The sequence below is a fragment of the Peromyscus eremicus genome, chromosome 3, assembly GCF_949786415.1.
Source record: "Peromyscus eremicus chromosome 3, PerEre_H2_v1, whole genome shotgun sequence".
Taxonomy (NCBI): Eukaryota; Metazoa; Chordata; class Mammalia; order Rodentia; family Cricetidae; genus Peromyscus; species Peromyscus eremicus.
In genome coordinates this window covers 35,118,298-35,145,781 of record NC_081418.1, presented here as the reverse complement: position 1 = coordinate 35,145,781, position 27,484 = coordinate 35,118,298, and the positions used below count along the sequence as shown (strand labels likewise).

The 27,484-nt window shown below is 39.2% G+C and overlaps 1 protein-coding gene across 4 annotated transcripts in view; it reads left to right on the top strand.

The window, feature by feature from the left end:
- Positions 1–27,484, top strand: part of Cadps2 (calcium dependent secretion activator 2) — a 540,468-nt gene that overhangs the window by 498,319 nt on the left and 14,665 nt on the right. For all 4 annotated transcript variants that reach the window (XM_059257429.1, XM_059257428.1, XM_059257427.1 and 1 more), the window contains 3 exons: positions 3,566–3,649; positions 3,754–3,786; positions 16,713–16,820. In XM_059257429.1, the coding sequence (XP_059113412.1) occupies positions 3,566–3,649; positions 3,754–3,786; positions 16,713–16,820 (225 nt within the window). The remainder of the gene's footprint in view (positions 1–3,565; positions 3,650–3,753; positions 3,787–16,712; positions 16,821–27,484) is intronic.

The following is a 27,484-nucleotide window of genomic DNA, read 5'->3' as shown; positions in this document are numbered from 1 at the left end:
CTAACTGTAGGTTCTGCAGCAAGTCTTAGAGTAATGGGTAAGATTGAAATTCTGGCAAGAAGTATAGTATGATGATGATTACCATGGCATCATTCTGGATTGGGTAGAGTTGTTGTTGTTGGGGCCCCATCTTCCTTCTGGAGACTTCAGAGATTGCTATTGGAAAAACTTATTTGTTATCAAAATGGAAAGTTTAGATTTAAAGAGGACATAACATGTAAGAAAAGATTCTGAGAAATCAACAGTAAGCATGGAGAGAATCAGAATCTTGAAGACAATGGTCCCTTTTTATTGGTTTCCTTCTGTCCCACACTAGAGGGCTCTTCTGATATGGGACTGAAGAATTTCTCAACCTTTTCTTTTAGCAATGTGCTTGGGTTTAGAGAAGGAGTGAGCCAATTCCATCTCCAAAGCCAGCTTGGCTTATAATTGAATTGGAACCACAACTTTTGTAGATTGATAGAGATATAGATGTTAGACAGTGAGATTTTACCCTGTGTAGATTGGTACCAGTAGATTCTTTCTTTCTGTTGTAAACATCTGGATATCCAAGGCCTTATGATTTCTGGAAGATGAGTATTTCCATTATCCTGGAAAGACAAAAACAGAACCCTACCCCAACCTTTGATTATTAAATTTTTCTTACAACTTGTAGAGATGTCACATTGGTGGATGATCTTTTATTTATCCTCATCAAGGGGTTTTTCCTGTTTGAATTGAATTTTTATTAATTTTGTTGGTATCCGTAGCTTTTTGTCTCCTGCAGAAACAAAAACAAAACCCCTTCCCCAATGTAGAACATATCCAGGCTTCCATTCTGAGGTCAGCACATCCTTGAAATAAACCGATTGCTTTAGCTCAGGAGTTTTGTCTGTCGTCCAATGTCTCTCCGCAGCTCTTGTTCCTTTCTCATCAGCATTGAGAAAATTCAAGGTTGATAAAGCACTATGCAATCTATTTCTAGGAGTCATTGTTACCTGTTGCTGTTTATTTAGTATATCCTTTAAAGTTTGATTGGATCTTTCTATGACTGCTTGGCCTGTGGGATTGTGTGGTATACCTGTAACATGCTTTATATTGTAACAAACAAAGAATTGCCTCATTTTATTGGAGACATATGCTGGGGCATTGTCTGTCTTAATTTGTACAGGTATTCCCATGATGGCTATAACTTCTAATAGGCGTGTAATCACAGAATCGGCCTTTTCAGAACTCATAGGAGTTGCCCATTGAAATCCTGAGTAGGTGTCAATGGTATGATATACATACTTTAATCTTCCAAATTCTGCAAAATGAAACACATCCATCTGCCAAATTTCATTTCTTTGTATACCTTTTGGATTGTTCCCTGCAGGTAATAGAGTTTGGTTATAGATGGAACAAGTAGGACATTTTTTCACAATATCCTTAGCCTGTTGCCAAGTGATGGAGAAATCCTTCTTGAAACCTTTGCTATTTACATGGTATTTCTTATGAAATTCTGAGGCTTTTAGCATATTACCTATTAGTAACTGATCGATCTCATCATTACCTTGTACTAGAGGTCCTGGCAGACCTGTATGGGATCTGATATGTATTATATATATAGGATGTTCCCTTTTTCTGATGATTTCCTGCAATTGTATGAATAATGAAGTTAATTCTGTATTATCAGGAATAAATTTTTATTTGTATTTATTTACATACAAATAAAAATAATACATACATATGTATATACAATTTTAGGGCTGGGTGTAGTGACATGCTTTTAATCCCAGCACTTTCAAGGCAGAGACAGCTGGATCTCTATGAGCTTGAGGCTAGCCTGATCTACATAGTGAGTTCCAGGCCAGTGAGGGCTACATAGTGAGACCCTGTCTCAAAGTAAATAGCAGTCAAAAATTTATATATATATAAAGCAGGCTAGGGATGTAGCCTAGATTGGTAGAATGCTTGCTTACCTAGTATGCACAAAGTCTAGATTTTGATCCTCAGCATTAAATAAAGTGGGCATGGTGGTGCATGCCTGTACTCCCACACTCAAAAGGTGAAAGTCGGTGTATCAGAAGTTTAGAGTCATTCTTGACAACATGGGGAGTCCAAGGCCAGAATGGGACACATAACACCCTGTCAAAAAAAAACAGAGAAGTGGGGAAGGAGGGAGTGTGGCTGGAGAGTTTCTCTCTGGGTCCCGCCAAGTCCCTGCAGTCCCGCAGCCCACTTATAAATAATCACTCAGACGCTTATATTACTTATAAACTGTATGGCCATGGCAGGCTCCTTGCTATCCAGTTCTTATATCTTAAATTAACCCATTTCCATTAATCTGTAAGTCACCACATGTTCCATGGCTTTACCTGTTGCCTTTACATGCTGCTCCCTGGATGGCAGGCTGGCATCTCCCCTCAGCCCTCCTGTTCCCAGAATTCTCCTCTCTCTTTGTCCCACCTATACTTCCTACCTGGCCACTGGCCAATCGGCACTTTATTTATTAACCAGTCAGAGCAACACAGCAAGGGAGGGGGGTAGGAAGAGGAAGAAGGGGAGGAGGAAGAAGAGAGGAAAAAGAAAAGCTTTCTATATGTAAAACATTTCTGAAGTAATTTGAATTTCACTCCTTTCCTGCTCCAACACCCACATGTGTAGAGCAAATGATGTCTGCATTGTACTGATCCTCAGGAAGCAGAGATGATCCTTGAGTGTCACAATTAGGACTGTTTGATAAATGCTTATTAAAGAGTGTCAGATTTCTCTCGGTATTGTAAAAGCCCCGAATGCTGCACCTCTCTTCTGCTGCCCTGTCTTCACCTGGTCAGTCCCTTCTTTATATGTAGAAAAAATTGATCTCTAGGCAAGTCATACATGATAGATAGTTAAGTTTAGTTTATCATTGTTTATAAATGTCTATATTAAAGTGGAAAATGATTCTTACTTATTAATGGTTTAAATCAGGGATGTTCAGCCTTTTTGGTTTCTCTGGGCCACACTGAATGAAGGACTTTCTTGAGCCACATGCAGAGGTGTCCAACTCAAGAATCCATGGGTTACAAAAATGTATGTGTGTGTGTGTGTCTGTCTGTCTGTAGTGTCTGTGTCTGTGTTCTTTGGCTGTTGCAATTAGAACTGTCTGGTAAATGCTTGTTAAAGATATCAGAGGGGAGATGAAGAGAAAGAGAAAGTGATACTGTGACATGACACTGACATCTACAAAACTGATCATCAGGAATGGCTCAATCACACACACACACACACACACACACACACACACACACACACACACAAAGAAGCAATGTAATGTTTTCAGTAAGTCTATAATTTGAGTACATTCATAGCTATCCCAGGCCAAATGTACTGCTCTACTCCACACTTTTTTTTATTTTTAGAAAGTAATGTATTGTTCTCGGCAATGGGAAAGGATCTTGGCGCTTGTGTTCAGAATAATAGAACAAACATTACAAGTTTGCCTGAACTCAGCTGTCAGTTTATTTGTTGTGAGATTTTTTTTTTTGTCTTAGAAAAAGTTGGTTTGTGGATTGTGTGCCCTGCTCTTGCACATTCTCACCACTCACCATGAACTCTGTTACAGTTTGTTTCGGTGTTGGAAGGGGTGCTGTCCAAGCTGTCTAGGTATGATGAAGGCACTTTCTTTTCATCCATTCTGTCATTCACTGTGAGTATCTCAATGAGTTCTCTTGTGTTGTCTTTTAACAGTTACCACAGTACTTATGTATCAGCTAAGAATTCTCATGGTTCTCTTTTTCTTTCCCCTTTAAGGTGAAAGCAGCTGCAAAATATGTTGACGTCCCTGTAAGTATTTATAATATGTGTTCCTTCTCTCCCTCTCTCTTTCCATCCATCCATCGTCCATCCATCCATCCTTCCATCCCTCCCTTCCTTCTTTCCCCAGCCCCTTACAATTATGATTCATTGCTTGTTGACTTCAGTTCTTTAAACCAGTACCATCCCTTGGGGAGTAGTTTCCTTTCCTTAAGCAAACCCTAACCCTCATAGTAAAGCTTGGCAACATCATTTCAGCATGTTTTACTTTTTCTCCTGTAACTTGGAAGCTGTCAGAAAGTTAGTCCATCCTGGAAACATGACATTAGAGCTCCAAAGGGAGCTCACAACCCTCCAGGGTGGAACAGAGAATACCTAACACTATATAAAACAGTACTCTTCTGACTCATGATATGAAGGCTCTAACAAGTTTCTAGTTAAGATTTAAAATAGCAATTAAGGTTCACCAGTTAAGCCAATGAACCCAATTTTTAAATAAAGGTGGCAAATCAATAGTCACTTGTTTAAACATTTCGTTTTTCAAAGACTTCTTTGGAAATAATACATGACCTATAAATTTATTCAAAAATTAAGATACCAAGAGTGGAAATCATGGAGTAAGATAAATGCATAAACCAATTTAGTACAATAGTTTGAAGCTGTACTGAATTAATTTGGGCTTTAAATTCTATTAGTATCACATTCAAATATGTGGTTTATAGATGATCAAAGCCTAAACTGATCTAATTATGTACTTGAGCATATGTTATCAATTTCCACACAATTAGAGCATGGTGAATACCCTTAAACACAACAGGTTGCTGGACTGTGACTCACCGCTTTGTGTTTGAGCATCAGCACTGGGGCATTGTGAATGTGAGCAGTATGACTGCTGAGAATCCTTGAGCAACAGTTGCAGGTCGTTCTTATTTTTCGAATGCTTACCTGCTTTTTCTCACCAGCGTGACTGATGCAGTAGCCTTAAGAGGACATAATAAGGGCTGTAGAGATGGCTCAGTGCTTAACAGCACTGGCTGTCCTTCTAGAGGTCCTGAGTTCAATTCCCAGCAACCACATGATGGCTCACAACCATCTGTAATGAGATCTGGCGCCCTCTTCTGGCCTGCAGGAATACATGCAGGCAGAACACTGTATACATAATAAATAAATAAATATTTAAAAAAATTCTTTAAAAAAAAAAAAAAGAGGACATTATAAATTAAAAGGCCCTGGATGTTTCTGCCGTTCATCGGGGTTTCTCTGGAACATTTTACTTAAAGAATGACCCCCGAAGAACTCTCTGCTCTTCAGTATGATAAACTGACCTTCTGCACATCTGTAAATTCTGCCTGCTAATCCGGGTTCTTTCTCCAGCCGGGTAATCCTTCAAATATATGATAATCTTTATCATGGTTCATCTCCCCAAGAGCTGTGGGGCTATTCAAAGGCATGTCTTAACAGAACAACTCTTATTCTTTAGATTAGATACCCTTAAGTCTTCACTGAACCTGTGTTTAATGTGTTCCAGACCATGTGGCATTCTTAGTAAAACTGTGCATCCCATACCTCCAGCAGCTGAGAGTCTGGGAGTGAAATAGTATATAGACATGCCAACATGAACAACACTGTGGTGGACATTCTCAGGCTCGTCATCATACCTGTCACTGCTTAGATGCATTGCAAGTGCCATGGCCACAACTCAATCAAGTTATCCCCTGGAGCAGAGTTATCTGTCCCATAGAAGTGTCCTGGCCAGTGCAGATTACCAGTGTGTGAGTTTTCCCCTCAGATCTGTACCTTGTGGTTCTGTTGCTAATGCCTATTCACTTGAAAACTATGAATAGGTCTTGCCAGTTGTTATTATTGTTTATGTTAATGCTCCCCAAGTATATCTGTCTGAACTGGGCTTTTAAGGAAAATTCATAGATAAAGGCGAGTACTGGCTCTATATTTATAAAAATTAAGACATCATAGAATCATATGCAAAGTACAAAAGAATACATCTTCTAAAGGAAAATGTAAAGGAAAATATAGAGGGCCTTGGGTTTAATGATGAGCATTTAGATACAACACCAAAAAAAGTACTCTATGAAAAGAATTGATAAGTTGAACTTTAAAAAATTGAGAAGTGGGGCTGGAGAGTTGGCTCCATGGGTGAAGACACTTGCCACTAACCCTGAATCCTGAATCCAATCACCAAAACTCCACAGAGGAAGGGAAGAACTAACCCCCTCAAGTTATCCTCTGACCTACACACAAAGACACACACACACACACACACACACACACACACACACATCTAATGGCACACACACAATTAATTAATATTAATTAATTCTTTTTCACACAGAGGTTCACTGGCTTAGGATTTAGTAATGGTTGAGTTTTCATTCATCTTATGTGGCCTTGGACAACTGGATTAACTGTATGGCCTGGGGCTTTTACTTAGGTGACCTCAGTTAAGTCTTCTATAAAATGGGCAAAGGAGTTATGTGACTTGCATTAGTCCTATGACAAGCTTCTACTCTGAATTCTGAATATCTGTTTAAGTCCTTCCAAGAGAAAGTAGATCCCAAGATGTCAGTCCCCCGTGGGATGATGAGACAGGTGCTAGGAAAGAACAGTCTGTGAAAGGAATAATACTTTCTCACAATACTATCACTTTTTGGAAATTGTTTTGAAAACAAATCAATAAAACCACTGATCCAGTATAAAATTAAAAATTACCTATGAAATTAAATATTTATATTCTAAAAGGGGTAGGGATATTCATGTTCCCAAGAGCTGCTCACTTGAAATTACCTCACAATTGAGTATGAGTAAAAGCTAGTAAGAAATTGTTTGGCCAGACATGGCGGTGCATGCCTTTAATTCCAGCACTCAGGTAGAGACGGGTAGATCAGATCTCTGTGAACTCAAAGCAAGTCTGGTTTAGGCAAGTCCCAGGCCAGCCAAGGCTACAGAGTGAAACCCTGGATAAGAGAAGTGGGTGAAGAGGAGGAGAAAGAGAGATTGTTCAAATCAAGCAACTTAAGTATAGCATTTATGAGCACAGTTTTAGTAGATGCAGCTCACCATCCCATCAGAGAGCTTTACAGTATTCATGTTGGTGAAGATTTCAGATGGTTTGAAATTTGGAGGGGTTGTTAGACTGGATCTCACGTAGACCAGGCTGGTCTGGAAGTCATTATATTTGAAGATGACTTTAAAATCTTGATCCTTATACCTCCACCTTCCAAGTTCTAGGATTACAGACATGTAGCACCACATCCAATTGGCTTAAAAAAACAAAATAAACAAACAAACAAAAACAAGACCTGGGTATGGTGGCTCTGTCACAACAACACCTAGAAGAAAGGACTACAGATGTGAGAGTGGCAGCCAGCATGTTAAGCGCAGGACCAAGAGGAGACAGTTCACATTGGCTTTATAAACGGGAGTACTAGGCCCAAACCAAAAGCTTGGTAACACTGAGTGAACTAATATATGTTCTAAAATTAACAACAGTTTTGAAAATTGCCTGTCTGGGGTAGGAGGGATGCTGCAGCAATTGAGAGCGTGTATTACTTCTGTAGAGGATCCAGAATCACTTCCCAGCATACTTGTTAGGTGACTCCCAACTGCCTATAACCCCAGCTCCAGGGAGTCTAACACCTCTGTCCTCCATTGGCTTCTGCACTCACATGCACACACAAAGATAAAAATAAAATATTTAAAAATAAAAAGTATGCCAATCCGTGGCACAGGTAAGATGTAGCTAAAAGCACTGTATGTTCTGAAAAGGAGGGAGGGCAACAAGGTGACTTGGTGACTAAAGGCAGCTGGTACCAAGCCTGATGACCTGAGTTCAATCCTCAGAACCCAGATGGTAGGAGAGAACCGACTCCCCAAAGTTGTTCCCTTACCCCTACACATGCATGCACACACCCCACACATATATGTACACAAAATTTAAAAAAAAAAAACTAAGATGTAATAAAAAATAAAATGGAATGGGATGCTGGGGAGATGGCTCTGTAGGTAAATGCACTTATTTCTCAAGTGTGGAGACTTGAGTTCAGATCAGATCTCCAGAACCCACATAAAGCCTGGCATGATGACTTGTGTCTGAAATTTCAGCATTCCTCCAGTGAGATGGGAGACAGGGAGATGAGAAACCCCAGGAGAATGTGGGCCAGCTGGCCCGGCATACGCAGCAGTGAGCACCAAAAGAGAGAGCCTGCCTCACAGAAGGCAGAAAATGAACACCAGGGCCCACCACTGTTCTCTCACACAGGCTCCACTCGTACTCAGGAACACACGTCATACACACAAAGTTAAGATAAATGAACAAACACCTTTGTAAAGTATCACTTGAGACAATAATGTGGGGTATTTGTTTTTTGTTTTGTTTTGTTTTTTTATTTTGTTGTTTTTTTTTTTTTTTTTTTAAACAGGTAGTATGGTTCCTTAGCGGGGCCAGGATGCCTGGGCTTGAATTCTCCCTCCATCACTTTGCTTATAATATCAATGTGACCTTGGGCACCAATTTCTTTGTCTATTAAATGAAAATATAATTATGCCTTTTACAGGTTTATTGTGAGTAAGCACTTTCCAGGCTTCCTATAGTGCAGTTAGTACTCAGTAAATGTTAGTTATTATCATGCATGACCATTGATTATAAAATAAAATCTAATGACTACATTCTACAAAATCAGCATTTATTGATTGCATCTGTATTGCTGTGGACAAATCACATAAAACATTTAAAAACAACACATCCTTTTAACTTCTCCTGTAGAAAGCTGCCAGAATAGTTAAGGGTTGCCACCAAGGAACTTAGAAATAGTAGCTTGTGAGGATGAAAGTGGGGGAGGGAGAGGAGTGTTGTGTTTATCTTGAAAGGAACCTAACATAAGAGACAAGATGGCCAGTTCAGTATCAGTGTTTTCTTCAGTAGCAATCCTTTTAAACTCTCTATCCTTATACTCACCTTAAAGCTCCACAAATGTGGCTTAAGATTAGCTCTGTATTGCACACATGACATCAAGTCCAGTATCCAGGTTCAGGTCCCTCCTAAGTCCACTGTCAGCTGACTCACCTGTGGCTTCCATCTTCTTTCCTTCGAATTAAGGATACTAGCATTGCAGGGTTATCCTGGAGAGCCAAGTATTTATTAGTACGCTTTGTGATATAAGGCATATTTGAAATATCTGAGATCAGAGGCAGGGGTAAGAACTTTGTAAACTCCTTGCCATGCAAGTATGAATTCCCGAGTTTTCTTGCCCAGAGCCCACATGAAAAACCCATGTAGAGTGGCAGTGACTCACCCTGACTCAAAGAGAGACAGGCAGATAATTCCTAAGAAGGAACATACCAGAGGCTATTGTATAGTATCCACAAATATATGCATACACACACATACGTAAATATACATCTGGGACTGATGTTGCTGCCAGCCCCCAGGTTTTCCCCTGCAGGTTCTGATCCCATCTTTGAAAAGAAAACACAGGTGTGTTTGACAAAGTGATATTTTCATTATCTTTTATTTTGGGAAAATAAGCAATTTGCACAAGTCAGTAATGAGGTCTGAAGTTACAACAGCAGTTCAGTGGCGCTGACATTTTGCTCCTTCTCCTTTAACATATATGCCTCTGATATTGTTTATTATTTAGATAAAGTCACCTTAACGTTCAGGACTAACATCAGAGGAAAAGCCAGGCAGGACTTGGGGAACACGCCTCTCTGGAAGGATCTGTGTGCTCACCAGGACATGAAGCAGGAGTGATGTGCCTCTGACAGAAAGCTTGTCTTCCCTTGTCCTGGCCACCTTAATGTTGCTTTTGCTTTGCTTTGTTTGGTTCTGTTCCCGCCCCCTTTAGCTCTTCTTTTATAAGCTCAACCAGTCAGTGGCCTGTCCCCAGCCAGTAGCATTCCAGCACTTTCAGGCCTCCTTTTCTCAGTTAACTAAATTAATCCCAGTCCTTCTAAGCCTTAAAAACTAAACATGAAGCAGTACACACAGATTCTTAGCTGGACCTCCTCAAATCCTCATGTAATTTTAGTGAATGATACTGTAACATATGCAGATACAAGGGGGAAAGTTAGCAGACAGAACAGAGAGGTGTCACCTTGTATCCGTAGCAGTCAGCATGAATGTAGCAGTCAGCAATGCAACAGTGTGGAGCTTCCATCTGATACACACATTAGCACATTCCTGGTTAAAGGCTGCTATATCCACACCTGGTCCTCCAAAGGAAGTGGGAGTGATGCTTATCACGGATCAGAAGTAGCAGGAGATATTCCAGATGCTCAGCCTTAGTGGAAAAGGTATAGCAATCCATAAAATCTCAGTGGAAAAACTTATTCTTCCTCCTTTCCTTGAGTATCATTCATTATTCATTTTTATTTTTTTCATTTTCAATTATTTGGCTTTTAATACACTGTTATTCTTTGAAATTAAAATATAATTATATTATTTTCCTCCTTCCCTTTCCTCCCTCCAACTCCTCCTATGTACCCCTTCCACTCTCCCTCTCTCAAACTCTTGGCCATTTTTTTTTAGGTGTGTGTGTGTGTGTGTGTGTGTGTGTGTGTGTGTAGATATATATCAACATATACGTGTGTCGATATATATACATTTATATTGCTAATTGTGTGTATAGATATATATATCAACATATGTATGTGTCGAGATATATATATATATATATACATATATATTGCTCTGTGTGTGTGTGTACTAAGTATATAAACACAACCTGCTCAGACCATATGGCACTTTTATGGATGTGATTTCAGGGCTGACTCCTTAGTATTGGACAGTCAATTGCTGGGCTCTTCCCAGAGGAAGACTGTTTCTCCTGCCATCAGCATTCCTTGGTTGTGTGTAGTTCTTTGACTCATCAGCATGGCTGCCTAGATAAGACCCAAACAAGGACCATACCAATAGACATGCTAACACTGAAGGGGAAACACTCATGGGGCCTCTGCCCCAGTATTCCTTTTAATGTTTAAATAACTTTGTTCTTGGAAAGATTTTCTCCAGTAATAAACCAAAAGTGTTATATAAACAACACACATGTATGTTGATATATACCTACACACACACACACACACACACACACACACACACACACACACACACCTAAAAAAAAAAAAGGCCAAGAGTTTGAGAGAGAGAGAGTAGAAGGGGTACATAGGAGGAGTTGGAGGGAGGAAAGGGAAGGAGGAAAATAATATAATATAATAAAATAATATAATTTCTCCAGTGATAACCAAAACACATGCTTAGAGCAACCATATCTAGTCATGTTGTAATATAAACTGTGTCTCTCCTTAAAAGAAATAATACAGAGCTTTCATCTGAGTGAAAGCAGTGTAACTACTTACATTACAGGGCTTTAAACATAGCACATTCCAGTGCCTGGTATTCCCGGACTTTGTGGGAGGACTCTGACTTTTATTGACTACTAGGGAAGCATGCAAAAGGCACCTACTCAGAGCATAAACTTTCCAGTAAAAGAGCACTCTACCTCGAAAGTCTAAGACTGATTGGTATGCACATAACTTAAAACATTTTTGTTATATGCTTCAAGTCTGGAAAATATTTTTTAAAGGTTGTGCCATCTTTAATTCAGATTTTTCCACTCATGTGTTTGTGTTCTGTGTGTGTATGCATGTGCTGGAGACCTAACTTAGGGCCTCGTATATGTCAATTAATAGGTGGCATTTGTCTCACTATTTAAAAAAATAGAAATCTGTTTTAAAGTCTTTAAAAAAAATCCTTGTAAATTGTTATTTAAATTTCTTCCCTCTGCCCCTTTCCATAAACTAGTCCTCTCTCCATAGAGAGCTAACCATAACATATTTAAGTTAGCATCAATCTAGTGTGACAGTTTTGACTCTCTTTCCTGTTGACTCTCTACATAGGTGCAATATAGTTAGGATACTTCATTTAAAAAAAGTAATGAAGTAAATCAAGTGTATTTTTTTTTTACAATATCACCATGGGAATACTTAATCGTTTTTGTCTAATGTGTAAATAATGTGTAAATGCCAAAATAATGAAATATATACAGTAGACAGTGAAAAAGCATGCTGTTTTTTAATAGTCACCAAGACAATTATGTGTTCCCAAATAATCAGTTGCTGAGTTATTGTTGAGCCTTGCATGTCAGCGCTAGGCTACAAAAGGTTCCTGGGTTTCTGCCACACTTTCAGATTCCAAAGCCATCCTCTTATCTCATGCCTTTCACTTCGTCAGTGGGAATGTACAGCCAAAAGTGGGCATTTCATTTACAAACCGTACAAGCCATCACGATGCACAAGGCGAGAGGACAGCACAGTTTCACACTTGTTTGTTTCTCCCACGCAAGTTTTCTTTACTTTTCTTATTTCTTTTTTTTTTTTTTCTTTTTTAGAAACTAAGAAGTGCACTTATAAATTAAGTCAATTACACTGTAGCGTCTAGTTAATCTTTGAGACAGGAATGGTATATTTAAAAATGTGTCTCCTTGTTAAACAGACTCCATGACAGTGTTTGTGTAGGGTATTGTTAACCTCCAGTGGAAGGTTAAGCAGCTTCTTCTGTATCTAAATCTGTCACTGTGAAAACTGACTGCCGTGTCATACCTACCTACCCATGAATGGGGAAGCGAAAACTCACACCTGTGTGATTAGGTAGAGCAGCAGGAAGTTAGAGCGTTTGCAGCATATAATTAGCAAGGAATTTTTTTCTCTCTTTTTAAGTGGTATGTTCATCTTGCTGGGTTAACTAGTAATTAATGCTTGGGAGGAAAAAAAAACTATGCCAGAGTCTGCACTCTTACTCTTTCATTCCCTGATGTATTCAGTTACTTCTACAACCAATGTCAGAAGAACCCGCCTGAAAATCCTTCATTTCCTTCCATGGCTACTGATTTCTTTATGCTCGTTGGGGGTACTTTTTTTTTTTAATATATCTTCATGTCCCTTTACTATAGTTTTGTTGGCCAAAATTTGCCTTTCCTGGTTAGAGATTAAAACTAATTTAAGAATCCTTTATGTTTGGTGACACTAGCCTCCTAAGCAAGTTGGAAAAGTTTATGTAGTAAACTCAAGGTTTCAAGGCTTAAATTGAAAATAGGAAAAAAATAATTTTACATTCCTAAATTGCATTTAATAGAGTGCTCACCGTGTGGTTTTTAATTGTTATTTTCTCACATTCATTAAGGAGGCTATAATTTAATTACCGATACAGAAAAGATTTCTAAACATGGCTCTGTAGGGTACTCGGTTCTTGATGAGAAGGCATGGAAGCCCATCGTTATTGAAGTTTCAAAGGGCGCTCTTCTGGTGGAAGTGGAAGGCAGAGCTGCTTTTACCAGAGTTTAGAGCTACCTCCACCTCCCCGGTGCAGTTGCAAGCATCCATTTCCTCTCCTCTCCAAAAACATACACGGGAAGCTAACATCAGCATGCTTAGCTAACATCATACGGTAACAGTTGATGTTGCAACTAGAATTGGTGGCTTTTCAAAGGTGTAAATTCCACTGCCACATAACAAGAGCCTTGGCACAAAGGAGCACCGAGCCAATGATAATGTCTTCTATCCAAACATATTTGCACTGAAGGCAGAAACTACTTAAAAGGAAAATTGCATCTTTTTCAGCAATTTATCGGAGATAATTACCCTTTCATGCACCAAATGAAGTATAAAGTGTTTTAAAGAACTATAACTCTAATTGGAACATGTCACCAGGTGTTGCAGTTACTCTTACTTGTGTATATTCTTTTAATGATTATAGTCTCGTGCCACAAACTGCATGAAAATATATTCACTAGGTGTGAAATTCCCATATGTCACAGTTTCAAGAATAGGTAAACAGCGCCAAGATAAAGGAAGGAATAATGCTAATGAGGAATGTTAAGAAGTCGAGGCTTTATTTTCCGAGCGAGAACATCATAGTTTGCCAAAAGAGAAGAAAATGCGATTTTGAAAGTGCAAACTCGAATGAGCTTTACCTCACACACTTAGAAAGTTGCAGAACTCGCTTCAGCGGTCAGCTTTGAGCTGGAGTCTGCCAGTGGGGAACTGGAATTTAGTTTTCTGTTTCAGCTGCAAAGTGTTTGTGGGTTTCAGAGGATGAAAGGTAAACAATTCCTGGACAATGTTTTATGGCGTCAGTTGTTAGCTTGGAAGTGATCAAGAAGGCCGGAGTGTCTATGAAAGACGAACGGGAGCCAGCCACTGCTCACCACGGGTCCCACTGACTCTGCTGGGGGAAGTGATTGATTGGATTAAACTTCTAAGCATAGTTTTCTCTTGAGGGGTGGAAATAAAAAAGGTTTGGGTAGGGAGAAATGATGGAAAGACAAGCCTCCCTTTCAGCTCTGGTGTAGCCAGACTGCCCTCGATGCCTTGCTATTACGGGTGTCATAGCTTCTTATTTCCAGGCACCTGCATGAAACTCAGATGCTGAGCTACCTCAGTAGTAAGTACAGAAAATTGGCCTCATGTCATTTTCATTCCAGGGCATCATGCTATCTGAATGTTCTCATTTTCAGTGTTTTGACAAAGTTTGAGAGGCACAGAGAAAAATACTTACCCTATGGGTCATTTGCTGCTGTAGAATCAGGACTGGTGATCTTTGTACAAATGACTCTACCTTTTCACCTGAAAAACTGATTTATAAACTTCACTTCCCAAAACTAAAAGCAACTTCGATTTTTGTTCATTATCCTTGTGGTTACTTAAACTTTCAAACACTGGCTGTGAGGATTCTGCAGAAAAACAAGGAATGGATTTGTTCATCGCCTCCACTAGGTGGATGCCTCTATTACATATGGCTGCTCTTAAAGGACACATTTATGTGAACATTTGTATAAATAGTTATTTTATATTTTAACATAATTTAGTTGCATCAGGGTTGTGTTGTAAAAATTCCTGAGTTTTTGTTGTCTATACTTTAAGGTGAATCTAAGTTATCAAGGCTGGAGGTACAGCCCAATTATTAGATACTTGCCTGGCATGCCCAAAACCATGTATTGTATTCCCAGCACCTTATAAAATGGCATAGTGGTGAACAATGGTAATCCAAGCACTTGAAAAATGGAGGCAAAGAGGATCAGAGTCAAAAGTCATCTTCATCTACATTGCAAGTTCAAGGACACCTAAGCCACAGGGCACCCTGTCTCAAAAAAAAAAAAAATGCAGTTATTTTTACTGCACAGAAAAACAAGTATCTAACAAAAAAATCTTGATGTTTCTCACTTAAATAAAATACCCTGGTACCTATGAATGCAATGGTTTGGAAATAGGCATTCATTATGGCAAATGAAATACCAGTCCACCTTCCTCAAAAAGAACATAAAGTGGCCAAGACTCTCTGTCCCTCACAAGAAGATGCTCTACTATGTTGCCATCGTCAGTCAGAACCATACCTGTGCTGCTTTTGCAGAGGTAGTAATAGTTAAATAGATCATGTCCTCTTTGATCTGATTTTCTTTCAGTGCTCACTTTGACAAATCAGTCTATTAGTAAAGGCTGTAACCACATTCTATGTCCATGAGGTGGTGTAAGCTTAACTATCTAACTTGGCTATCAGTTCTACTGTTATGTTCTTACTAATGTTATACTCTAATCAAATAACTCAATACAGGTTATGAGTTGACCCCAGATGAAAGTAATGTAAATAATTTTTTCCATCAGTCAACCTAGCATATGAAACTTGAGAAAGAGCTGATGATAAGTTGAGAAGGAAATCACTTTGGCAGCCATGAAGACTTTTGACCCTCATACTGATTTTTCTTCTTAAAAAAAAAAAAAAATCTATAGCAGTGGTTCTCAACCTATGGGTCGTGACCCCCATGGGGTCATTTATCAGATATTTATCTTAAGATTCATAACAGTAGTAAAATTACAGCTATGAAGTAGCAACGCAATAATTTATGGTTGGGGTCACCACAACATGAGGAATTGTAATAAAGGGTCACAGCATTAGGAAGGTTGAGAACCACTAGTCTAAAGCAAGGAGGAATAATTCTAACTACCCTGCCTCTTCTAACAGGAGAAAATACCAGATGCTAGGTAACTTAGCAAGTTAGCTAGTTCACCTCTTTGGCCATATGCAAGAAATGAGTTTATAGATGATCTCACTGCACTTCTGTAATATAATAAATCCATAAGGTAGTATTGGTAAATGATGAGTAGAAGCAATAGACAATCAAAAATATTCTGTTTTAGTTCGTATTAAATGTTTTCTCAAGTTTCCTAGTATTTTACTAATCTTAATAAGAAGACTGGTTTTGTATTCCTTGAATACTCACAGTACTCTAAAGAGGCAAATCAAGGACACTTAATGGTTTTCATACCATTGATGAGCAATACGCAGGTGATGAAAAGTCAGCTGTATAACTTACAATTAGGACATGGTATTTCCATTGAGTAGTTTTCTTTTAATCTCCTCTTTTATACTTCTCGGCACATTGACTTTTCAAGATACTCATTTAAAAAAAAGAAAAAAAAAAAGACATGTATGGGAAGCTGGAGAGATGGCTCAGCAGTTACAAGTTTCATGCTCCCCTTCAGAGGACCTGAGTTTGGTTGCCAACACCCCTATTGGGCAGGTCACAATTGCTTGTAATCACAATTGAATTGCAGGATAATTCAATATTTCTAGTGCTGTGTATGTGTATGGCTACTTACACATACCCACATATAGACACACTCATACAAATAATTAAAAATAAAATAAATATTTTTAAAAGATAAGCATAGGTTTACAACCATGTATTCCTAATCTTCTTAACAATAGTGGATGTGACCTTAAGTAGTAAAGATCAGTGATAAATGTTTACACATGCTAGTCATTGTTGATTTGGTATAAACGTATTTCAGAGGGGTGGACAATTTCAACAGCTATTAAAATTGTTTTCCAAAATATTAAATGAAAGCTTCAGAAATGAGAACTGACATTTTTTTTTCCCATACAACAGAAACCAGGAATGGATCTGGCAGACACCTACATTATGTTTGTTCGGCAGAACCAGGATATTCTTCGAGAAAAAGTCAATGAAGAAATGTATATAGAAAAGTTGTTTGATGTAAGTAGCTGCCACAGCCACAGGACATTGAACATTTGATTTAAAATATTGATGTGTATGTAAAATATGTGATGATTTTTGTCCATACTAAGGTCTTCATTTAAGCATAACAAGTAGGCCTGGGGCTTAGTTTTAGATACTTGGTCAAGGTTCTCTAAAGGAACTAAGAAGGCACTCAACTTAAATAAGAGTGGTGTTATTTACTTGGACCCACGAACACTCAGGTCAAAGAAAACGGTATCATGCTGTTGACAAAACTGCACAACTTGCCCCAGTACTGATTCTAAATCTAGGTTTTTTGTTTTTGTTTTTGTTTTGTTTTTGTTTTTTTGAAGTGTATTTACGAGCATCTTCTCTGCATTTTACAAATGCTTTTCTGGCAGTTTCATTTAATTATGCAAGTTACTGCAAATGTTTTCATAACAGCAATTCACGGGCTTCGTGGTGACACTTCAGCTGTGGCAGTTACAGAGGGTCCCACTACGTCATCCTCTTCGCCATGGTCTGTCATGTCAGTGGATGCTGTCTGTGCAATGGGGTGGTCGAAGTGAACCTCATCCTCCTGACTTTATGTTTCCAGGCCATTTTACAATAAAAGTATCATCTGTTTTAATAAGCTACGTGTTAATGTGCGTGAAAAGAATGATTTCCTAAAAGCTTTGATGCCCTGCAGGGGTAGGAAAATTATCATCTATCCAGCTGGCTCTTTTACAAAATACTGAAACCATATTAGCAACTTCTGCTTCCATTTGGAATTGCTCTGAATTGACGGGCATATGTTTCATTTCCGACTTCTCTTTTACTTTTTTGCTTATGTGGTGATTTTCAAAAATGTTGAACAGAAAAAGAACGATGAGTTGATGTTATTTCTGTTACATTTCTTCCTAGCTAGAGCACATATATATTTGATGGAGAAAATAAGGTAGATCCATCATGCAAATAGTCCCCTCTGGATAGTCACTGTTGGAAGGGAGGGCTGTTTTCTGAAGATTTTCAACGTTCTTGTCTTGGTGACCTACTTGTTGCAAAGCTTAACCATTGTTATGCCAGAGAGTAAGCAAAGGTAGAATTTTTTTTTCACCTCAAAGATATTCTCCACTTTAGCTCCTCTTCATTTGCTGAACTTCCGAAGAAGACTGTGCAATAATTTCTAGAGCTAACTAAAGCAGATCCAAGGAGGCCAGCATTCACATAGTACGTTCATGTAATTGTCCAGTGAGGTGTTCTTTCTTTCCAGCACCTAAGCATCTAGCTTGGTGGTAGGTTTGCTTCCAAAACATTGTGTTTTAGTCAAGAAGTTCTTCCCATTTTTGTGCATCCCCAGTAGAGCTTTGGACTTGTTATTTGTAATATAATTGTGATGTTCTCAAACATTCTTTTTTTTTTAAGTTACACATATTTATTACTTTAATTAAAAATGAAAATGAACCCTGACTCTATTGGTATGTCATCAAGAATAGCATATATGAGGGGGTACTAAGAGCCCCTAATTAGCCAAGGCTGAATTTGCCTCAATTACAGTTAGTAAATGAGAGGTTATCAAGTGTGTGTTGAAAGGTAAAGAAGAACGTGTAGCTTAAGCAACAGATCATTACTGAGAGACATTATATAATTATTGGAAATCTACTTGGCTGGAGCTTAAAATAATATTGTTAGGTGTCAAGAAACAGTTGAAAATAATGACCCTAAGTGCACTGTTAGCAGCCATAGCCTATTACAGATAAAAGATTGAAGAGAACAATAGTACTCTGGCATAGTGGTAAACTTTCACTCTTCCAATTAGACTACTTCCTATCCAAGTAAGTAAACGGAGCCTCCTCAGTTCAGGTGCAGATCAACACACACACACACACACACACATTATAATGTGTTAACTTGGAGTTGTTTTTATCCAATTTGGTAAGATGCCAGCGGCTCCATTTCTGATCATACAATATAAGGGATTAACTTAAAGAATAATAGGCTTTTTGCCCACATGAAATTCACTTAGTTTAGAAATATGCCAACACTATTTTATATATAAACTATTAGTCTACAAGACACACATTCATTTTAAAGTGTCTCTGACCCTTTAAAAAAGAACCCGTGTGTTATTTTATGTAGTCTTCTTTGTAGATGATCCCCTAACTATGAGAAGGGCTAGCAAAGTATTTGTGAAACTTGCCACACTTCTTAAGATATCCTTGGCCTCTAATACATTTTCATCAATTAAGCATCTTAATTGCTCCTAATTTTATGATGAAATACCCATGAGCTCAGTTTAAATAGTGGTGTACCATTGACTGAGGTGCAAGGATAACCATTGCCCTAGATTTGTGCCTATTGTTTTGGGATGTCTAGCAATGAGAACAGAAGCATTCCCCACTATTCTGACGTGGCCACATACCATGTGGAATGAAACTTGCGGCCTGTCCATCCTGCTAGTCTTGTTCCAACATGCATAGAGAAGTGATTTTGTTTCTTGACCTCAACATGTGAAAAGTGGGCCAGGAGGTAGTGGCACATACCTTTAATCCCAGCACTTGGGCAACAAAGGCAGGCAGATCTCTGTGAGTTCAAGGCCAGCCTGGTCTACAGAGTAAGTTCCAGGACAGCCAGGGCTGTTACACAGAGAAACCCTGTCTCAAAAAATTTAAAAAAAAAAAAATGAAAAATGGAAATGGTTTAAATCTGTATTAGTCCTAAAGACATAAGTATTGCCAATTTAGATTTTTATATTAAATCTAGAAGTATCAAAATCCTAAGTACCTTCTAAAGGTCAAAAACCATTAGTACAGCTATCATGCTGATCTTTTTATCCTGTAAGTGCTTAAACTTATAGAGCACTTTGTGCTTAGGACAGGACTAGCTTCTACAGAGTATAAGTAAATGGCCGGACTGTGCTGCTAACAAACAAAATGAGTTTAACGCACGTCTCTGATCAAGGGCTGGGGAAGCAGTTAAGTTGGTAAAGTGCTCTGCAAGCATGAGTTCCTGAGTTCAGATCCCAGCACTATGATGATCGCCTTTGATCCCAGTGCTAGAGGTGGAGACGATGGGACAGTCTCTGGGGCTCACTGGCCAGCCACATAGCCAGCTAGCTAAATCAGTGAACTCGAGGCTCAGTGAAAAACTCTCAAAAAATAAGGTGGAGGGCTGGCAAGATGGCTCGGTTGGTCAAAGCATTTGGTGACAAGTGTAACAAGCTGAATTCAGTCCCTAGAACCCACAAGATGGAGAGGCAGAGCTGACTCCAGCAAGTTGTCCTCTGACATACTCACCAGATGGACAGACAGACACACAGACAGATCTCACACACACACACACACACACACACACACACACACACACACACACACACATCCCTCCTCTCTTCAAGCTTTCTTTCTGCCATTAATTGGATAGGTGATTTTTTTTTTCAAACATCTGTATAATATTCAGTTTAGTTAGTAGAGACAGATTGAAAATCTTCACCTAGAATTTCAAATCCTTTCTGAAACCCAGATTTTTAATCCAATGATTTTTTTGTGTTTTTAATTTAGCAATGGTGGTGGAAATCACTGGGTTGGTTGCATCAGGAGTCTTGCACAACAGGGTGACAATTTTTCCTTCTTTTGTGTTAATCAGATGAAAGCAAAGTGTCGTAGCTAAAAAGCAATATCAAGTTCAGTGGATCAGTAGAAAAGAAAGTCTACATTAAAGAATAGCTGTGGGTCAGGAAGGTGCCTCTGGGTATAGGTGCCTGCCTTCAAGCACAACCACCAGAGTTCAATTCCTGGGAGCCATGGATAAGAGAACCAACTTCTACAAGCTATACTTGACCTCCTCATGTTGGCTGTGGTGTGCATGCACGCACACATCTCTACAGACCCACAATTCCCTTTTATTGCTGCCTATGGTTCCTCTTAGGTAGACTGTCTACTTACTTTCCCAGGCTTCAGGGCCTAGAACACAGCCACAGGTGTCTCTGTGTCATGAGAGAGCCTGGGGACGTTCTGGAGTATATTGGTTCTCTCAGCTGAAAAGTGACAGGTCAGAAGTGAAGACTGATATCCCCCAGCAAAATCTACTACTAGGGTACTCTCTGCAATAGTTCCCTAAAATCCATGAGCTTAGAGTTGAGACAGAAGACTCACCAAAGCACATCTTATTTTCCAGGACACCAACACTATCCAGTTCTCTAAACTGTACATTTATTGGGCTTGCCCAACTGGAATCCCCTTAAAACAATCTCGTCTTAGTTTTCATGTTGCTGAAGGCACACCAGGGTGCAGTGTCTAATTGGCAAATCATGCAGATTAAGCATTCTCTTGTGTTATAAACTGATTAAATACTTAATTGTTGAGGAGTTTCATCTTTATGAGATTTTTTTTAAAACATTGTTGTGATGTGTTATAAAATTAAATGTAATTCTCTAAATGATAGCTAATCAGTTATACTCATCCAAACAGTTTTATAGAGGATTCATTTCTAAAGACATTGCATGAAAAGAATTCTTCCTAGTTAAAAAAAAAAAACCAAACACTGAATTAAACATTTTGGTGCAAACTAGCCTTTACTGTATAAATAGCTTTAGTCACCTATTTGTGCTATCATAAAAAACATGAAAGTAATACAATGAAATATGATTTCAAAATAAAATTAGTTTTGTTCTTACAGTCTCTTATCTCTGGACACCTGAATAAGAAAGAGACGTTAGTGTTCAGGATGTTTTTATCCAGACTGCCACACCATTGCCAAAATGTTCTGGTGCAAGAGTTCAGTAACACTGCTCCTAACTCATTTAAAGATTCGATTTGTTGCTATTTAAATGCCCCAAGAATAATTTAAGTCAAAGAGTAGATTAGAGTGATTGCTGAACTGGGTGTGATGGTACACACCTGTAATTCCTACACTCACAAGGCTGAAGCAGGGGGGATCAAGTTCAAGGCCAGTCTAGGCTATATGGCAAGACCCTCTTCCCTCAAAAAGAAAGAAAGAAAGAAAGAAAGAAAGAAAGAAAGAAAGAAAGAAAGAAAGAAAGAAAGAAAGAAAGAAAGAAAGAAAGAAAGAAAGAGAAAGAAAGAAAGAGAAAGAAAGAAAGACAGAGAAAGAAAGAGAAAGGGAGAAAATACTGTCCACTAGATAAAGCTTCCATTCCATGATACCTTTGATCATTTATCTTTAGAAATGACAGTATATGTTTTAAACCATTATCACCGGGTGAGGGCTTTTCCTTCTCCTTGTAACCCACTCTTACAAAGAATATGGGATGAGACTCAATACAGTGAAAGACTGTCTTTGTCCTCCCATATTTCTATTCTTATTAAAGATCTCTTCTGTGTGAATGCCAATTTAAAAATAGCAACTTTCCTCTTTCCGTGATCTTTCACTTTCAATTACTAGGCAATTGTTCTAAAGTTTACTTAAATTAACATCGATTTCTATTAACAAGGATTTTCTTTGGTGTTTTGTTCTCTATGTAAAAAGAAGACCAATGTAGAACATTCTGTCTCGGCCAGTTATGCCCAACCAGGACTTTCCTAACAGCAATCAGAAATTAAGCACTCCCATGACACCTGTGTCATAACCAATTCTCTTCTCCATCAGCAAAAAGGGTGAATAATGTACGTTCAGCGGGGGTAGTTGAGGATCTCTGAAGAAGTTTATTTCTATCCTCATGCTGTGCACTTTTCTGTCTTGCTGTATGCTAACGGTAGATTTTAAAAGTTTGTTCTCTGGATCGTGGAAGCTGTCTCTTGCCCATCTTGCGGTCACGTGCCTTAGTACTCTTGCCGCTAGCTCCACACTTTGTTTGCCACATGTTGTTCCGTTTTTACTTGCTTATTTCCCTGCATCGTTTCACCTACTGTACTTGAACATGAAAGATGCTTGGCCTCTTTTCGGGTACTCAGAATCAGACCTTCTCTGTGGAGATGGTCTCCTGGGCCTCTGGAGATGTGGCTCAGAGCGAGCTTGCTCTTGACTGCTTTCCACCTCAGACTTCCTTTCGCTTTAAAAGGGATTCTCACATTGCAGCATCATGGCTCCCTGTTCATTTGCATTACTAACCCTCCTTTTTAAAGTTACTCTTTGTAAGTGTAAGAATTTCTTTAAAAAAGCATCTACTTTTGATGTACAGTGTGTGCCAAAATAGCTTTGGCAAGTCCGGGCGCCTTTCTGAGAGGCCAAAGGCCCTCACTTGAATCTAAGCTGCAGCTGAATTAAAACCAGAGAAACTTGAGATAAGCGTGCCTAATTGCCTAAGAGAAACTCAACAAGGAAAAAAAAATGTAGCTTGTTGATCTTATTTCTTTGATAATTCAAAAGAATCTTCAAGACATACATGGACTTCTTAAACTTCAGTTCTTGAAATGTGATCATGGTCCACAATTGTCACTTGGCACATGCCCAGAAACACACATCTTTGCATGAGGCACCTGGACATCTGTGGCGGCACTGGTAGAATCAGCTAATTAACAACACAGGCTTAAACAGGCACCTCATCTGGCAGTGCAGTTAGTTGCCTGATGGTGCTCAGCAGGATTTGGTAGTGCTTTTTATTTTTCTATCCTAATGGTCTGCCGCCCGCCTAATTTTGCCTTATTGTCAGTCACTACTTACCGCGGCTTGGGGCCCTCCCAGGAGGCTAAATTATTATCAAAGGATTAGGGCGATGTAGCCTTGCAGTTCTGACATTTCTGATTACTCGTCTATGCCAGAACACTAATTAGCTGTGACTAATTAAGAAAAATGCCCCTGCCATAGAAAACCATTTAAAAGAACCGAGAAGGAGAAAAAGCAATTCAAAAGCTGAGCAGTGCTCAGATTTGCTGATGCTCTTTAGATTTCCACCAGAGCCTTAACTCACCTTTAATTGTGCTCAGAATTAAGGGGGGGGGGGGGGAACACTTGGAAACTGATGGGAGATTTTTGCTTGCCTAAGAAAAAAGAAATGTTGCTGATGCCCTAAGACGTCTCAGCAACGCTGAAATTGTCTTGGACAAACAGAAGGTGGCAAGATTTTCATGTTGAAGAAATGTTTCAAAACATCATTTGCAGAATTGTACATCTCCATCACACATCGAAGGTACTAACAAAGCCTTGATGGATTGCCGCTGAAGATATTAAAAAACAGTGTCGAGTTTACGCACTGGTGTTGGGTGGGTCATAAGCGAGATGTGGAACCAAAGTGACTCAGTGTTGGCTTCCTGCTTCCTTCACCTTAGGCTTGTCTGGAGGTCCTAACTCTTGCATGTAGAGTCTGGTACATGCGGCTTCTGACAGCTGACTCGGCATGCCTGCACAGCATCCGGCCACTGGTGGCTTATTACTGACGATGCCCAGGCTCCCCTGAGACCAGCGTCTCTACCCCTTGACCAGTGCAGTATTTGCACAGAACCCATAGCTGCTCTCCTTCCTTTCGATCTTAACCCCATAAGCAAATAACACACATGGCTTCTAGGCCAGTTTCTGCCGTGGCTTTGTGGATTCCCCTTCTGTGAGTCACCTCCCTAGCAGCTCCCCCGTGCAACCCCCTCTGCAGGTTTGGCACCATTTGCTGGTGGGCACAGAAGTGTCAGCTAAGTTGCCAATATTGACTAAATCCAAATTTGAAAAAAAAAATCTCTGTGGCAAAGTAGCCTTTTGGCAAAAATCATCATTCAGTATATTTACTGAACGATTCGACAGAAAGCTAAATTAAGGAATGATTTGTCCAGATGCTTGTAAAACAGCTACACTAACAAAAGCCTCTATTTCCTAGTCTGAGCCCATGCCTAGAAAAGGTAGAAATCTGAATGTTGCTATCTTAATGTGGGCAGCTTACTTGATTTGTAAAAAGGAAAGTTCCAACACGCACCTCTTCTAAATTCTTCATGCTGTATTTTGAACTTACTTCCCCTTTCCTCTCACTGGAGAACAAAAAACAAGTACTAGCATCCTCCAAGCAGTAATCCTTCCTATGCATGAAGACTGTTATTAAGGCCCCTGTCATATATGTCTACTCCCGGATAAATAATCCTTATTTGTTTAGCTTCTCTTCATAGGCCTCTCTCCTAGCCCTTTAATCATTGCCATGGCTATGCTTTGAAATTTCTCAAGGTGTTCACTGTCATGCTTAGAGTAGGGATAAGATGCAGCATCTGAATGTGGCTGGACAAGATTCCTTCCAACCTTATTCCTGCCAACACTCTGATTCATAGCTCTCCCATATGTACGCTCGCTCTACCATCCCCTTGAACTTACTTCTACTCTATAGTTCTTCTGTTGGCTTTCCTCACAGCCACTCCTATCTGCATTTCTGTCTTGGTATAGAAGACCCTTCAAGGTGGATATTGTGCACTATTCCACTGCCATGTGTAAAGAACTTTGGTGAACATTGGGATACAAATGCTAGGTGTTAGCTTTATCACATGTAGTTGGATTCTAAGGGGTGGGTTGCGGAGTGTGGGGAGAAAGGAGGGAGGAGAGGGGATTTGTGATCAGTATGTAAAATAAATTTTAAAAATTCCTTAATTAAAAAAAAGAAGATGCTCCAGCCCCTCTTGCTACTCTCAGTTTTTAAGTAGCCTGCATTTATCGATCCCCTCTAAAAATCATACTGTGCAAACAGCTGGAAGCCTGATGCTAACCAAGTGCCTGCCCAAAGGAGTTTCTATTCTAAGAGCACACAGACCTTCATGAGAAATAGTGAGGTTCCACATAGAATGTTCCACTGTTTCATCTGCAGAGTAGGTAGTCACAGATACATTTACAGATGAAAACACAATGCAGAACTAAATTGATAGTCTTCCAAATCACTAGATTGTAGTAATCATCCATGTTATTTGTTTCTCCCTGTGTTTCGAGTAGATGATTAGAAAGCTGCCAGAGATTTAGCACCAACACAATTCATACCCAGTCCCAGTGTTTCACCACCAAATAGAGACTGAAAGGTCATAGCATGGAAGGTCTCCCTGCTTTATTCTCCTTGTGTTCTTTGCTCAAACTCTGAGATGCTCTCATGCATCCTCAAAGAGAAGTCCACAATTCCACAGCAATAGAAACGGCCCACAGAGTCAACAGGTACAGAAATTTCCCAGATATGTGACTCAGTGGTGGAAGTACTCCTGTAGGACAGCCAGCCCCATCTCTAGAGATGCCCTAGAGCCTCAGAAAACCAGAACAGGGGACAGGACCCCTGGACATATTCTGGAGAGGCAGTTTGATACTTGGGTGACAGTCTTGAAGTCAGCCCAGAGCTGAATACAGAATCTTACCTCCCTTGCTAGTCTGACTTCATGTGTGAGTGCACATATATGAACATGGAAAGGTTTTAATTCGTGATACTTCCTCCTTCACATCGCTCATCACCTAAAATGAAGTGGCTGTCACATTCTAAGTTCCATTTTAGTCCTATGTTCTATTTCTTTACATAAGTACAATGGTCTCCTTGATAATTTCAACAACTTTAATATCTATTGGATTTTCACACTGCAGGGGTTCAAACTCAGGCCCTCATGCAAGCAGGGCAATCACTCTACCAATGGAGCAATTTAATAAGTCCCTATTAAATTCTTTTTTATTGGTAAAATGTGATTCAAAACAGCAGTGACTCTGGCTCTGACAGAATTCTGTCCTTTTCTTATAGAAAAGCCTTACTACTATTTGTGTGTGTGTGTGTGTGTGTGTGTGTGTGTGTGTGTGTGTGGTTTTTCGAAACAGAGTTTCTCTGTGTAGCTTTGTGCCTTTCCTGGAGCTCACTTAGTAGCCCAGGCTGGCCTTGAACTCAGAGATCCGCCTGGCTCTGCCTCCCAAGTGCTGGGATTAAAGGCGTGTACCACCACTGCCTGGCTACCTTACTACTATTTTATGTATACAAATAGCATTTTCTATTTCCAAATAGATTTTGGTTTTTTTTTTTTTTAAAGGCCACCAACAAATTTGTAATGTATGCTATGTCTCAAACACTCTGGCAGGGGCTAAAGATCGCAATCAAAGTAAGGTTCTATGACTTTACTGTGGCTACTCACACCTTGTGGTGGACTTACAAACACATTGTGCAGTATTATTGTCAACACCTGGCTAGAATATAAGAGGCATGAAACATGAGAGTACCCAATTCTCCCTCATTGGGAATAGTATTGTTTTCATAGCAGACAATGATGAGTTGATAATACTAATATAAATAATATGATAATACTAATGTGAATACATATAGCTAGGGAGATGGAGTTGGTAATAAAATTCCAAACCAATGGGGCTAGCAAGCTGAGAAACCAAAGGCACAGAGAAGCCCAACATAAGGCAGAGCCATTGGTTCTGTGGTTGCTGCACACCCACGATGGGAATGCACCAAGACAGAGACAGAAAGGTAATCACTTACTTCATTCCCTGTATACTTTCAAGACACAGTGTTGGAATGCTTCCCTTTCTCTATAAAGAAACTCAATTAGAAAGATCCTCAAACAGCAAATTCTCAAGCCTAGATCATCTCTTGAAATTAAATTGTACCATTTAGTAGCAATTCCTAAAGTTTACTGTATCTTTCTTTAGGTCTTACTGATTTAAAGTATAATATTGACCAAAATTTTATATAGAGTATGTAAATTGTCATCTAACCGGGAAAAAAAATGGTCATAGTGCCCAAAAAATCATTCTTAAATGATTTCTGTGTTCCAGACTGTTACAGACAGTATTAGGACAGTATTAGTAAATAGCATACT